At 40.1% G+C, this 16,760-nt stretch overlaps 1 protein-coding gene across 1 annotated transcript; it reads right to left on the reverse strand.

The window, feature by feature from the left end:
- Positions 1-6,406: 6,406 nt before the first annotated feature.
- Positions 6,407-12,810, reverse strand: LOC118326467 (latent-transforming growth factor beta-binding protein 1-like; the record flags this gene model as incomplete). Its single annotated transcript, XM_035659465.1, has 2 exons — positions 12,039-12,810; positions 6,407-6,620 (listed from the first exon to the last, which is right to left on the reverse strand). Coding segments are annotated over exons 1-2 (576 nt in total), but the record flags the coding sequence as incomplete, so codon positions are not given.
- Between the last annotated feature and the right edge of the window lie 3,950 nt (positions 12,811-16,760).

A 16,760-nucleotide genomic window follows, 5' to 3' on the forward strand; every position in this document is an offset into this window, starting at 1 on the left:
TCTCTGATGTTCATAAGCTCTTCTCTGCTGAAAGTGCTCCATTTATCAAAGCAAAAAGCTGAATTAACAAACAAAACAAGACAAAACAATCCGCACCAACACACAGAGGCAGCCGTCCAGGGCACCATCTTGAAACCATTTTTCTAACAGAAACCTCAGTCCAAAAAAATATGTGTCCCTACTTTCAACATCCAATAACAGTTGAGTTACACCCCTCTTCCATAGAGTGATTACTTCAAAGATGACATCATGGCTGTCCCCCCCAGAGCTAAATTATGTTAGCGTTTTGAAATAACCCCACAGTTAATTTTCCACTTTTGCTGAAGCTTTTTTGCTTTCTTTTCAGACTAGCGTAAATAGTTTTCATTTTCCCCACCCCTCTCTGGCCTGGAGCTGAAGCTGCCATCTGTTCTGCGAATAGTTTTCTCTCTCTCTCAGACTGAGGTCTACATAAGATCTCAGTTCTGTAACAAGGGTGACGGACTAAGTGAAGGTAATTTCCTTGTTAGCTGGGGACAGGAAGTAGATCAGTCATGCTGATGTCCTTGCCCTTTTGATCAACCATGCTGGATCAGGCTCTCAGGGAGCCCCTCCACACACGCACTGTGATCTGCTAGGGGCTTGTAAGAGTTAAAAATATTTCGGGTGTGTGTGGCTGTGTTCATGTGGTAGGGATCCAAAGTGAGAGGCAAAAGCTGGGAGGCATAATGATTTTCTTTGTGTCACTGCCTTGATGCAAGACCTTAAATTCCAAAGTAAAGAAAAGAAAATTGCTCAGACTTTATAGGTAACTGCAACAGCCTGTTTAACCTTGCATGTGGCTGGGACAGATGTTCACTGAATTCAGAAGTAGGTAGCAGTGGAAAGATATGACATCGATATATGAGGTATTGAATTCCACATTATCCGAGTCACTGCTGGCCCCCAAAGGTCAGATTAGCTCTGATAAGACTGTTGAGAATCTATGGGCCTCACCAATCTTCTGGATGAGAGAGACACTTATCTTTCCACTGGCCAGCAATGGCCTATCATATTAAACATCTTAGTTATTCACAATAATGCACTGCATCCACTTTAACTTGACTTGACTACAGTGATATATTCATCAAGGCAAACAAGCACTTACAAATGCAAAAAGCTATTCTCACCTGCCAAGGAGCACACAACATTTTGGTGTTGTCTGCCATCTTACCCAGGGTACAAGACCAGTGTAACCTGTAACCCCAACTCCCACCTATCACCTTTTGTGCACTGTGTATGTACTAGAGATATTCCGATACCATTTTCTCCTTCCTAATACTGTTTCTGAGAGATACCGAGTACAGTTCCGATATATATGCATTAAATGATGGATATTCAATACATATTAGGGATGTCATAGACTGAAGATCTTTCTAGCGGACTAGTTGTTGTTAAATAAAGACTGGTTGTCGCACATGTATGATATGAATTTAATTATTTACATATTTACATATATATTTTTTAACAGCTCCCTGAAAAAGCGGTAATGATTCTGAATGTTTCCAAACAACCAGCAAGGAGACAAAACATTTACTTCAACACAGTTTAACATCCCACAAGTCTCATTGTTCAAAACACAGAATAAATAACTTCCCACTTCACAAAAACAAATACTGGTGGACTTATCAGTACAATACTACGGAAGCCGAGAACGGCCATGGATTTTTTTTTGTATGCACTGTTATCTCGTGATAACGACTTATTAATCTCGATATAACAAAGTTTGTTTTCTCGAGATAACGAATTAATTATTTTGTTATCTCGACATAACAAAGATCGTTATCTTGTGATAACGAATTAATTAATAATGTGTTCGTCCTAACTTACGTCACTTACCATTCGGCTACAGCTACAGCCAGTGGCTACGGAAGCCGTTCGCTGGCAGCGCTTAGTTTAAACGTTCAAAGACAACAGACGTTTGCATTAGTTTAAAGTCTCGAGAAAACAAACTTTGTTATCTCGAGATAACAAACTTTGGTACAAGAGCTGCCACGAACGGCTTCCGTAGCCACTGGCTGTAGCCTGCCGGTAAATTACACTTTACGTTAGTTTGTTTACTTGACTGGAAGCTGTTGTGACAGCTCTTGTAGGTTGAAATCAAGACGAACACATTATTAATTAATTAGTTCGCGGTTCCAAAACAGGACTTTTTAACTTTTTAACAAAATGGCATTTCAGTCTGATTATCAGGTTAGTCATAATTTTGTGACAATTTTTCAGATTTGAAACATATTTTATAATACCAGCCATCTCCTGTTAACTTCTTTACATACTTTTTTTTGTATTTCTTTGGTATATCATAACCTCCAGGAGTGTGTTTGCATTACGGTGGCAAATTTGACAAAGCGCTATTCTGCCCTGCAATTCAATAATCTGCAGACATTTGACTTGACCCAGTCTGGAGGAAGAACTGAAATGTCTCCTGTTCATTTCTCCTGAATCAGATGAGTTTTGTATAGCTGAATCACATGTTGTCCACTATGGCTGCCAAGAAAACAAGCAGACAAAACAATCTGTGCTCTACAGCAATAAGTACATTCCCAACATACATCTGTGTCAATTTTTATCTTATTTATGGCAATCAGGGAAGAACACAAGGAACATTCCTGACTGAACACTATTAATAACATGAGGTTAAGAGTTTGACTTCTGCAGCAAGAACGAGTGTGACTTAAACTATAAAGATGCCATTTAAAGACGGACAAACAAGTCATTGCTTTCTCTGATTAGTTGTGTCTTTTGAAGTCCTCTTGAACAAATATCAGACATCTGACTGTGTATTATTTGTGACATAACACAGATAATGTCCCAGATTTAACTTGCTGTTGGTAACAGTGGACAGGGTCAAACTTTCAGTTTTTAGGTCTTCCCACAACATGGAATGGTTCAGTGAGGGTGAGGGTGTGGAGGTTGTACTGACAACATGAAAGAACACTTTGTGCATGGCGACTAAATAGCCCCTGTGGCCATGTGTAAGTGAGTGCCTGAACAAAATTTTTCATTCGCATTGTTGCCATGTTTGACTGCATCACTTGTTTGCAAGGAAGGACTGGAGGAGGGATCTGTTTGAAGTCATCACATGCCGGCTAGAAGTTACAAAAATATTTGTGTGACTGTGACTGTTTTATCATTAAAAGAGCGGTCTGCAAGATTGATTCCAAAGAAAAAACAAAAGGTGAGCCCAATATAGTTCTACATGTCAGTCCAACAGGGCATGACAACAGGACTTCTGTTTCTGTTGTTTTTTTCTATGAGGACAATAAAATAATACGCATCCCCAAAAAACTTTTACTTGACAAGAAGGCAAAAAATAAAAAACAAGCAAAAATTTAAGTACTGTCTACTCCAAGCAATTTCTAGAGAGTTATAGGGCTGTAGTCAACCAAAGAAAATATTGTTAAATTGAAATTTTACCTAGTCTCCAACTAAATGATTGATTGGGGAAAAAAATCTGCACATTATTGCTAGATTAATTAAATCTACCACAGTGCACTGAGTGTTGCACAATCCATTTTTACATAACCCTGCTCTGCTTGAGTATCAAAAGCTCCATAAAAGAGGCATGGTTTGCAGACAGTTATAAGATAGGAGTTGATGTTACTTTAAATGGAGTACAGTCTTTACCTGCTCTATTTGAAAGTGTCCTGTGATAACTTCTGTTATGATTTAGCACCATACAAATACAACTGAACTGAACTGAACTGAAAACTGTGTGAATTTACTATCCCATTAGCAAGCAAGCTAACTAACTTGTAAACTGAAAGTTAGAAAGCTAGTTAGCTTAGAGAGTTGTGATGTCACCCATTGGTTTGTGGAGTGTCGTTTAGAGTACAGTTTCTTCTCCTCTCCTCTGCTGTGGAATACAACAGACTCAAGGTGATGTACCTAGTATATTTTAATGTTCAGAGATTGACAGAGCCAGAGCTGTGAGATCTATTTAACTCCTGTTGCTCGCCAGAGAACTTTAGTAGTCTTTCCCTCTCTTTCTTTCCAACTCCAACAGATGGGCACAGAACTGGAGAAAAGTTGTTTACTTATTAAATAATAAGTTGGCAAGACCCTGCAAATAAGAAAGTGATCTGGCCTATGGGTCTGGGCCAAGAGATATAAACCATTTCAAATCTGTTTCTCTTTCACCCTGAGACACGTGCTCTTGCCAGTCGGATAGTAATAACTTCTCATGACTCGGCAGACAGCAACTGAAAAAAAATTAAAAAAAACTTTCCTGACACTAGGCCTCATTAATGAAATGCATGTTTGCACAGATTGTATCCTAATTTATGCATTGCACACACTAACTATTGCAGAATTAATCTTTTTTTTTTAATTATGAAATATAATCTGTCTGTAAGAACAAAATGTGCTGTGTTCTTTGAAACAACAGCTTAAAAGGACAACGACCAGAATTTAGTGGCATCTAGTGGTGAAGTTTCAGATTGCAACTTAATGAACAGCACAGAATTCTGTTTTTGATGGCATAGGAATGAAAATGGGCTATGAAGCATGTGGGGAACCTACGGTGGCCACAAAACTTGCAAAAAACACAAAGGGCTCCATCTATGCTGCTACTATTTGTGTTGCTGCTACTATTTGTGTTATCTGTTGTTGTGGATTCTTACTGTTTTTTCTCTTATACATAGTGTTTTATTATTTCTGTACTCTTACTGTTTTGTATACTGTTTTTTCTCTATCCAATTTTTTGCTGTAACATTGGAATTTCCCTATTGTGGGACAAATAAAGGAATATCTATCTATCTACAGTGTTTGGTTTGGTTTGGTTTGGTTGGCGGTTCAACATGGTGGAATCCATGGAAGGTGACCTGCTCCCTCTGTAGATAAAAACAGCTCATTCTACGATAACAAAAACAAAAATTCTTATTTCCAGGTGATTACGCTAATGAAAGCATGCCTGTGAATATTACCATTTCTTCCAATAGATCCTCTTAAATGTTAAGTACTGGAACTTTAAAACTGAAATACTTTTTGTGGGTCTGTGGAAAATTCTAAGCCATGGCAAAACAAAGTAAGTGACACTATGGTATCAAATATAAACCCTGACTGACTAGTCTAGTCTAGGCACTAGAATGTTGACAGAATAAAGTAGGGTTGTGCAATATGTTAAAATTTTCTAGTCGGCCTCTGTCAGCCCAACAACCAACAACTCGCACAACTTAGCCAATAGACAATATTCATCAAATCACCCAATCCTAGAATAGTGTTAAAGGTGGGGTCAGTCATTCTGGAGTCTCATTGCCAGGTCAATAAATACTGACGCTTTGGGTTATGTTAATGTAAACAGACAAAGTGTTAATGTAAACAGACAAAGTGGCTCAGACAACAACAAATTATCACATTATGATAATGTGAACATTTAATCCTGTTAATTATAAAAAAAGTACCCTAATGTAGAGTCAATAGTCAAATATTGAAGCTTACTACATCGTATATCTATTAATGGGCAGAAGTAAGCTTGAGAAAGTTAATTTCAGTTCAGCTACTGCTGACTCTTCACTTAAGGACAAAGATTAAACAGAAGAATGTGATGGCACTGCCAAAAAAGGATAGCCTTATGAGTCGAGATCGGGAGGATTTTGGATGCAGTGCAGAGCGGATTTTCTTTTTAAGTTGAAGCAGCAGTATATGTATGCTTACCTCTGGTACCACTGTGCATGTGTACATACCACTGTACATGTCCCCAAGATCATTTCCATGCCTCCCATACATAACCATACAATTGCGAGCAACCCTGATCCTATATCAAAAGAGAATTTCTCCGCACCAGTCAACAAGCTGCTCTGCTCCTTTCTAATCACACAGCTGATCTTTATAATAATCTCATGAAATATGCGTTCATGGATAAGCAGGGTGTTGCTTCCTCTGCAACAATGAGGTTAAAAGGACCACATTGCTATGATCTCCAGAGAGGGTCTTCACTCCTGCTGCCTGTGTATGTGTGTGTGTCTGATCTGTGTTTCCTCAGCATGACATATACAGCTTTATCATACAGGTAAGAGTGAGTGGTGAGCGATTTTAGTGGAGCGGAGTGAAATCTGAGTTGAGTGCGAAGCGATATTGAGCAGAGCAGCCCCGAGCGGCTTTGAACAGCGAAGGGAGCAAACAGCTCTTGTACGAGGAGTGGAAATTCTCAATGCTCCACTCTGTTCACATGCTCTGGCCCATAAACATTCTCCCTTATTTCAACACGTGACCAGTTTTGGAAAGGTGATCATGAGGGAACACTCTTCCCACATTCCAAGGTGATGCTATCTTCATATGAACAGCAGGGTGAAATTAAAACGTATTTGACAGCCCCCGGTAACAGAATCAAATAACATGTATGAGAGGTAGATTTACACTTCCTTGATAAAGTGAATTCATGACTGACCTCAATATTTATGATATTTATAAGAAAGAGAAGAGTGCGTAGTGTCAAAGCTGATTTGGGTGCCTGGAGCTCTTTAGCCGGCACCGTGTTTATATGTAGGCTGGAGTAGCAAAAAGTGTTGAAAGGAGTTGCTGCACACTTACGCTTTGTGCACCGCTGTGATCCCTGAGCTTTACTCCATCCATGACAGCACTGCCCTCCACACACATTCACCCTGCAAATAGAAAACAAACAGAGGTAGATAAAACAAGTGCAAACCCACACTCAGATACAGACACGGAACTCAGCACCAACAGAAATTATTTCTCTCCCTCCCTTTTTCCTTTATTTCAAAGTGTATCAAAATTAAGAGTAAGCTGTCATATGTCAGCCCAGATGTCGGCCCAGAACTTTGCTCTGACTAGATTGAACTATTACCTTTGAAGAGATGTTATTTCAAGTAGACAGTACATTAGATGACTGACAGTTACTTCTTCTACTCAAATGTAAACACCAAACCTACCCCCACCTGACTGGATAAATGCACCACACGCTGGGCTGTCATTTAAGCTGGAGGCTGTTTCTGATTATTTTAAATAAGAAATAGGCTGTCAAGTCGGACTTGTGGCCCTATCTGCGTGTCATCCCCTCTCTTCCCCCCTTTGCTGTCTATCTTAAACTGTCCTGTCGAATAAAGGAAACAAGCCACACATAGATTGTAATGGGTTAGTCTGGGGCATTGACTTATATATAATCAACGACATGCCAGCATGTCATATCGTAGAATTAACTGTTTTTATACAGACTTCCATGTAATCCACCATGTTGAACCACTTTGTTTCTAAAATAGCCTAGAACAGACAAACCAAACATTGGCTGTAGATAGGGCCTTTCATGTTTCACAGCCACCATAGTTTCACTTACACACTTCACAGCCTGTTCTCATTCCCAATCTGTAACTACACCGCTACATGCCACTAAATCCTACACACCGGTCCTTTAATGCACAACCATAAAGCAGAGTTTTACATGCCAACTGCCGGCTACTCACTGAAGTCCTACTCATTGAAGCTACAATATATTAATTTTCTTTTTCGAATAAAATTGTTTTGATTAACATGTTGTGGATGCAGGGCTCCAGAGTGCGACCAAAATTTTTAAGAGTGCGACTAATAATTTTTCTAGGTCGCACTGGTGCAACCTGACGCTGCCCGGGTGAAAACATAAATTTATTTCGCAAGCGCATCATCCTCTCTGTGATCTCCTGTGAACCGAACTCGACCACACTCATGGTAGGAGCATATCACGTTCTAAACCAATCAGAGACGAGCTCGGGCGGGTCTTTTCCTCCCTAATTGGCTGATGTCCTGTTCACCGCACTAAATTGGTGTGTGCTTAAAAATTAGCCCAAACCTGAGCGCCAGAATAGCTGACTTACTGAAACGGAAAAATACAAATAAACGCGACAAAACGAGGGAAAATGAGAGAGCGAAATAATTAATTTTTTCATTAAGAAAATAGGGGTTGTAACGATCATCTACTACATCGTGTACGATTTATATTCCTATGATCCAACTACATCGACTGTGTTGGCAAGGCCTTCTGGACGACATATTGATCTAACGCGGTTTTAAAGTAATCGTCGATTTTACTAATACTAGGAAATAAGCATTGATTAAAGCACGTCAGACTTTATAGAATACACTCATTTGTCCTTCTTCTGAAGAAATAACAAAAAAGGTTCGCCTTTTGACCACATTATTCAAATTATTGGACAAAAAGTAAGTAAGAATTTTCATTACATTCTATTAAATTTTTCCTGTCGGACCGATCAACACATGGCTAATTAATAATTCAAATGAGCATGTGTTGATTCGCCACGAAACAACGCGCTCCTGCGCAGCAACGTCCGGTTGTTGGCTGAAATTCTAAAATTGTAACTGTGGAAAATCAAATCCATTAAAATTTAAAACGGATCATACCAAACAAATATCATGCTGCGGTATGCAAAGTGTCCTCCTTTTTGATGTGAGGAAATGGCCTACCCTATTGATACCGATTCCTTACAAGAAACAACAGGAATCTAGGAAACCTTCACCCTGCACTGTCATAACAGTATTTATTCTCAAGTCCAGACTGGTTCGAATTTTTGGCTAAAAAGTACTGAATCGATTTCAAGTCACTGAATCGTTTCGGATCATATCGTTCTAATGACGGAGCCCTGGTCCCTGGTAGATGCCAAGCCCCCAGCTCTTTAAAAAGTAGCACATTTTGAAATGTTTTATTTTGCTTTAGTGTTAAATTTGAAAATGTTCAATTTCAGCTCAGGGAAGCACTTTAAACACTTTTTCTTTTTATTATTAATTGGTGCTTAAATAAAGACAAGCATTACACCTTATTCTTGTTTAAAAATCATCACATTATATGAAAGTTATGGAAAGCGATAAAAAGGTGACCTTATTGGCGTTAAAGGCGACGCAATGAAAAATTTGGGTGCTGGTGCTTTGTGCTGGTGCACCTAAAAAAAAAAAAGTTAGGCGCAACAATGCAAAAAGTTAGTCTGGAGCCCTGGGATGGCTTTGTGAGATAATGCAAGCTTGATGACAGAGAAACATCCCTGTCAGTCTGTATCAGTCAAATCTAAATCAAATATTAGCAACATAATTGACTACAAAACACATTAAGAATTGCATTGATTGCACATACAGGCCTTTTTAGATGGCCTACTTTGGAAAACACTGGTGGCAGCAACTTGACAACTGCGCAGTCAACAATAACTCTGCATTTTGCATATACGCACAGACACGCTTAATGAATGAATGAATGATCTTTATTTACAATGCGATGTCTAAATTGCATTGCAAACATACACTGAAACAGACAATGTTGTCAAATAACATGCTTTTACAGCCGAGCTGACTACTTTACCCCACTGGCTGGCTACTGGGTTTCCTTATGGAAATCCCTGATAAAGTCAGCTTTATAATAAATTACATTACACAATTACAAAATTAACTTTGACTTTGTTTCTGACCATCAAACAATCAATCTTTTTCTCTCTCTCTCTCTCCCTCTATCTTTATCTTCGTATCTCTTTTTTTCATTATCTTGCTGGTGAGAAGAAGAGTCAGCTGTGAAAGAGCACTAGATATATGTGTTACCTACTTCTTGCCTGTCATTTATTCAAAAAACAAGTGGAAGTTTCAAATTAGCTTCCATGTTTTTAGTCAACAGTGTGTTTCTGAGTGTTTTAAAAACACAACAGTGGTAGTGTTATATACACCAATCAGCCATAACATTCGGACCACCAGGGCACCCTGGTGATCATAATGTTATGTAGCCCCATACGCAACAAACTGTGATGCACTGTGTGTTCTGACACCTTTTATCAGAACCAGCATTAACTTCTTCATCAGTTTAAGCTACAGTAGCTTGTCTGTTGGCTCAGACCACACGGGCCAGTCTTTGCTCCCCACGTGAATTAATGAACCTTGGCCACCCATGACCCTTCCTTGGACCCCTTTTCCTTCCTTCCTGGACCACTTTTGATAGATACTGACCACTGCAGCCAGGGAACAACCCATAAGAGCTGTAGTTTTTGAGATGGTCTGACCAAGTTGTCTAGCCATCACAATTTAGTCCTTGTCAAAGTCGCTCAAAGTGTTCACTTGCTGCCTTATATATGCCGCCCACTGACAGGTGCCCAATGAATAACCAGATTAATCAGTGTTAATTTACTTCACCTGTCAGTGGTCATAATGTTATGCCTGATCGGCGTATATACTATAGTGGCTGCGAAAGGCAAGAAAACGTGAATGCCCCATCTAGAGCCAGGGACTTGGCAACCGGAGGGTCGCCGGTTCAAGTCCAGCAAAGACCACAGTATGTGGCAAGGCACCTAAACACTAACTGCTATGTGGCAGCCTATGACTCCACCATCTCTCCACATTTGCTTGTCTATAAGCCCTATGTGTGTGCATGATTGTATCTCAGGCCTATGTGTGTGTAAAAAAATGTTTTCCCCATTGGGGATTAATGAAGAGTATCTTCTTCTTCTAAATGAAGCCCCTGATATTGTGCATGCTGCCTCGCTGCCTTACTGTCACGTCCCACTGGGACACTTGAATACAACAGAGCCATTGTTAATGTTATTGTTTTTTTTTTTTACCTATAACTTCTTAATAATGCCAAGGCTTAAAGTTATGCATTATTAAGAACATAATGGTGGATGATAGGTGGCTGATGTCACAGGTGGCTGGTTTCAGTAATCAGGCATCATTCAAACTGCCTCAGTTTCACCCAAGCTCCAACTCTCCGCCTATTTCCAGCATATATAATGGACAGAGTTTCCAGGTCCGTGAAGTGAAGCCAATGCCTTAAGTGTTTTAAACCTGCATTCTATGTAAAGGCCAGCAGAGGGAGCTTGATTGGCTGCCATAAAAAAATATACCATGCACTTTTATAGAGAAATTACCCTACTTCTCACTTGATTATTAGCTCAGTAAACATGATTTAGTAAATTATGGTCCCATTTAGAGTAAAATAGACGATAAAGCAGGGTATGCTTTAGAGCGTGGCTACCTTGAAACTGAGTCATTCTCAGTGAGTCCATCCAGCACAATGCGCCAAACTCAGATCAAACTGTCAAACAGGCAGTGCTGATTAAATATAAATTAAGATTCTCTTACTGCATTCTCATGTAAAATCAAAATTTTGTTTAGAAGTAATATGATTGTAACAGCCATTGTTTCCTGCTATAAAAGAGTCCAAACTGCACAGCCAATTAGAGCAGCTCAACTCACAGTATGTCACCTGGCTTCAAAATGGTACTCCACACACTGAGCTTCACAGTGGCTCTTTAAAAACCTATGGGAGACTACATGTATTTTTAATTACATAGTCTGTGATACCAACGCAGATCCCACTGTTCTGGTTGCATAAAAAAACTAAACTTTTATGTTTTTCACATAGTCCGGAAAGGGGAAGAGAAAGGGGGGTGACATGCAGCAATATGCTACAGGTTGGACTCACACCCACAGGTGCCAGCTCTACCAGGTGAGCCCCAAAAAAACAAAATAAATGTTAAACTCAAATTTTATGCAAATAGGGGTATGTTCTTTATACGAGACAGTTTCCAAAAAATGTCTCATATATATATATATATATATATAAATAAATAAATAACAGAAATACCATTACTACTCTTTAAGGTTGAAATTCATCTGACTTGGAGTAAGAAATAATCGCATTGTATCCACTTCAATTAGCATTGAATCAAACATTAACGGAGTTCATTTAACAGGTCAGGTAGTTTGACCAGCCCAGTGAGTGTGCAAACAATCTGTCAACACTGTCAACTCAAATTACTCTCCGTTAAAAGTCTGCACCTAATAACAATTTAGTGCCTTTTACTAAAAAATACTCGAATTTGAATTATGAAATTAGGCCTGTGCCATTAAGATAAGGCTGGCTATGGTAGTATCTTAATATAGGCTACTGCACCAGTGCCCAGCTGGTGCCCAGAAAAGTATCTGAAAGTTACTTTCAGATACTTTTGTGAAAGTTGTACAGACTGATGCTTGTTTGGTTTATGATAAAAGCTGACAGGAAGTCCTACATTCCTCCCTCCTGACACTTATCCTAACTGTCTTACCCCGACAGCTTCATGAGCTGCTTCTGCTGGTTCTGCTTGGGTCCGCTCTGCCTGACGGCCGGCTGCTGCTGGCTGGACTGGGGGGCTGAAGCGGCTTGGTTCCCCATCCTGCGGTTCCGGACCTGGCCGCCGTAGTTAGCGGCGAGTTCCACGTTGTACGTGTGTGGCTGCCCGGCCGTGCCGTGGCGGGTAGAGATGGAGCTAATTCTTACCCCGCCGTCCGCTCCGGCCAGCCCCGGCCTGGGTTGCAGCACGTACAGCCTCCTGAAGCCGCTTTGACTCTGCAGCTGCTCCGCTGACACACGTACCGGTGAAAGAAACAAACCGAACGAAAATAAGAGGCCCCATCTTATCCAAGCCATATCCACACCGAATATGGAGTTAAGGAAATAGTTTTAGTGGACAAAGACGCTTTCGGCTGCGTGAAAAATCCTCTCACTTCTTACAAGAAAGAAAAAGTTTGGTATTCCTGAGCATATTCCTGTAGGTACCGACCCGGTGTGGGTATGCACCAAGTAAGCTAACGTTACCCAAGGAAAAAACGTTGGCTTCACTTTGAAAAGTTGGAAATAAAACAGGGCATGTAACGTAAAATAGTTCATCGGGTGTATAAGTGAATATAGCCCCGCTTTCTTTTTTCCTACAGCAATAAGGGTTACCTCTGAGCAGGATTTGACTTGGTCCGCAGTGAGAAGAGCCTGAGAACTCCAGGAAAGTTTCGGTGTTGGAGGTGAACTGTGTCAGCAGAGCGAGCAGCCAGCCTCCAGACGTGACGTCAGTGTGTGTGTGTCGGTGGGGCTGGGGGGGTTCACTAACCCCAAGAACGTTAGCTAAGAATTTCTTGGGGCCCAAGGGTGTCAAAGCCCCCACCCACTCACAGGCTCACTGACGGACCCACACACACTCATTCTCAGGTTTCTGTAAGTTGAGGCAGACTTCCAGTTAAATGAGTAAACTCTACAATGTATAAACAGACTGGGTTTGCTTCCAACAATCTCCCTCAGCTGGTGGTAATGATCACTATGTGTAAAGTCCAGAGCAGCAAGTATTTACTGATGTTATTATGTTCACAACTTCATTATCTCAAGATAATTAAAGCTACACTAGTTAACTTTTCTAAAAATATTTTTGTCATATTTGCTTAAGTTTTCACTATATCCAGACACTAGTACATGAGACAGATAATCTATGAGAGGATCAGGTTCCTCCAGCTTGTCCTAGTGCTCCTAATGGTATTTGCAAGAATCCACTGCACCTGAACGAAAACAACCAATCAGAGCCAAGAACTGTTGAGTCTCATTCCCAGGTTGTCAAATGCCAATGCTTTACAACCCAAAATGTCAGTATTTGATCCAAACAGATGTAGGACAAGCCAGAGGAACCTATTTTTTTCACAGATTATCTCTCGTGCAGTACTGTCAGGATATAGTAAAGGTTTCAGCAAATATGAAAAAAGTTATTTTTATAAAAGTTACCTACTGCAGCTTTAAATGGTGTCCATAACTACAAAGCAAAGGGAAAAAAGATTTATTTTGGAAGTTGGAATGAAATAATTGACCAACCCTGTCTTTATGCATTCAGAAGCGATCACTTGGTCTGGATCAGTCCGTAGGATTTAGTGGCATCTAGTGGTGAAGTTGCAGATTGCAACCATTTGAATACAGTTCAGCTCTAAACCCACTCCTCCCTCTGTAGAAAAAAACGTCTCATTCTAAGGTAACAAAAACCCTATCATAAATAATTCTTATTTTCAGGTGATTATACACTAATGAAAACATACCTCAGAGTATGATATTCTACTTCTGATAACAGATCATACAAAATGTTACATATTAGACCTTTATTATGTTTCTTGTAAGAATGCAAAGTTTGGATTAAGACCTTTAAGATCAGTCAAAACGTTTTTCAATGGTAACATCACCCTGAGCATTAGTTTTAGTTTTAGTCATACAACCTTGAATAGTAATAGATACATCTACACAAACACACAGTCAGTGTTGTTAGGAACAGTTATGTGATGAGTAAATAAATAAACAAATAACAATAACCGCAGTAAACCTGAAGTGGGGGTCTTGGACTGCTCAAACTATATTGCAACAGTGTCATAAGTGTTTACAATGATTGACACGGTAGCCAGGTGACTTGACTTGACTTAGTCCAGTAGCCTTTTCAGACGTTCCCTGTGGCCACAGTTGGCTTTCTCAGAAACCTGTAAAGCATGTCACACTCTTAAAAAAAGGCTTGTAGTGCATTATCAGATGACATGGAGTGTATAACCACTAGATGTAATCGGCGGTTGAAACAATGTACATTTGAGACTTCTTGTACTTCCTGTAATATTTGCTGTACTTTCCCTCTTTTCCCCAACGTTACACTTTCACCATTGTAACATTGGCTGAGGATTTTTTCTGTGGTTAGGCCTGCTCAGAAAGGACCAGGTTCGTTACACTTAACACATCACAGTGCTTTGTACTTGCCATTCCTAGCAGTCTCTCATGAGTACTTTTTCTGCTGTCCAGATAACGGACCACAATTGACACATTGTCGCAGCCATTCGGGTCTATGGTCCTGTCCACCTTCAGTGTGTACCAGCTCTCTCTTATTTCTTAATTATTTCACTAGTCACCATTTCACTCATGATCCCTATTATTTCGTTTAGAATTTCATGTGATGTGGCATTTTTCAGGATATTGCAAAATACCTTGGCTAGGGCCTTGTCTTTCTACAGTTTGTACTCCATCATAAACAAAACTGGTCACTTCCCCCTCCCCGCTTGAGTCAAAAGCAGCCAACGTCCTCCTCAACGGTGGCTGGTGTGACAAAAAGAACAAGGATAACCACGATCACATTCAAGTATAAGTGATTCCTGGCCAGTTGTCCCTCGTTAGTGTAGAGACCTCAGCTCCTGTGGCACAGCGACTACAGTATTCCATCCAAAGAGCACTGCATTTCAACTGTTCCTTGCTGGATGCCTGTCTAGCCTTTGGTGTTTTCTATTTCACATTTCCAATTAGTAAAGCCGGATTGTGTGAAGGCTTAACACTCCACACCCAATACTAAATTTCAACAACTTCTGAATATTCCACCCACTTTCTTCCATTAAACCATCTTGTTAAATGAGCATTTTTGGCCATTTATTATTCGAGTAGGGTAGGCCTGTAGGTGAACCTGGACTGGTTCCTCTATCCCAGGATCAACAGGAGCAGTGACAGTAGGAAGCAAAGCTCTAGGAGGCTTCTGGTGGATGTGGAAAGGGTCGCTGCTGGGGTAAAGTCTGCAGCTGGTCTATACAAAGCTACCCTGAGCTAACTCTGCCTCTGCGTTATCCTTGCTGCTGCTAGAGCTAATAGCAACAGCTAAGTGTGCCAACAATTTTGGTTGTGTTTCATTTGTGTATAGATACATAAAGCTTTACTGAGGAGGCAAAGCATTTTTTCAACAGTTACGTATAAGTTCTGTAACAGGTTGCTGAATACCTTTATTAAAACAGAACAAAAAGCGATTCAGCAGACACACATCTGTTTAAGAGAAACTCCATGCACGTAGCCATCTGACAGGTGGACTGTTATAAATCCAGATGAAATGCATTTTTTTTTGTTTGTGCTCCTATTCAATGGCTAGTTAGTATATTAGTACAATATATAAACAATATAAACAATTTCTAATTAGCACTAAACACTATGGCTGCTCCCTAATAGTTGATTTAACCATCAATGTGAATAGTCTTAGTCGACCCACTTTTCATTAGTTGGATAGTCGCAGAAAAACAAAAACAACGCCAAACTCTGTTTGGGAGCTGCACGTTGTCACCAGGACTTCTTCTCTTGTAACAGAGGGGGCCTTTGTTATTTATTTTATTTTACTTACTTATTTTATTTAACCAGATAGTTCAATTGAGAACAAATTCTCATTTACAATGATGACCTGGCCAAGAGGCAGCAGCAAGACGCAATCCAATACAACAAGTAAAACCTACAGCTAATATGAAAAACTAAACAGTTAAACAAAGTTAAAACAGCACAAAATATAGTGTGTACACAACAGAGGTCAAACTACTGTGTTCCACAAAAGTAGATTAAAAGCAAGTGCCATGATTGGAAACTAATGCATGTACTGAGTTATTGAAGGAGGATAATGGAATAAAGATGTGCAGTTTTAGCAACTTTCCAGTCACTGGACTGGACTGAAAAGAGTGACAGCTGAAGGAGGTACAGACTTTTGGGCTCACCAGAGTAATGAATATTGAATGGAGATATGGAAGGGTTTTGCCAATGATAGTGCATACAAAATGGTGTCGTCAGCATATAGGTGGATGTGAGAATGGCCTGGTCTGTGAAGCAAAATGCAATCAATGCAGTCAAAAGCTTGTGCCAGGTCAATAAATATGGCCATACAATATTATTTTCTGTCAACAGAGCATATGACATCATTAAGCACTTTTTGCAGAGACACACCCATGACCAGTTCTAAAGCCAGACTGCATGGTGGCAAGAATGCTGTAAGACACCAGGTGGTGGGTAAGTTGTTTGTTGACCAGTTTGTCCACGGCATTTGAGAGGCAAGGCAAGTTGGATATAGGTCTGTAGCAGTTTAGGCCTGAGGTGTCTTCCCCCTTGAGGAGTGGGATGACAGCAACCGATTTCCAGTCCCGGGGGATTTCACTGGTCTGCAGGGACAGATTCAAAAGACAAGTTATATATGAAAAAAAAAAAACTTCCCTCT

This window comes from Morone saxatilis, unplaced genomic scaffold (assembly GCF_004916995.1).
Source record: "Morone saxatilis isolate NCDOM2014 unplaced genomic scaffold, NCSU_SB_2.0 Contig17, whole genome shotgun sequence".
Lineage (NCBI taxonomy): Eukaryota > Metazoa > Chordata > Actinopteri > Moronidae > Morone > Morone saxatilis.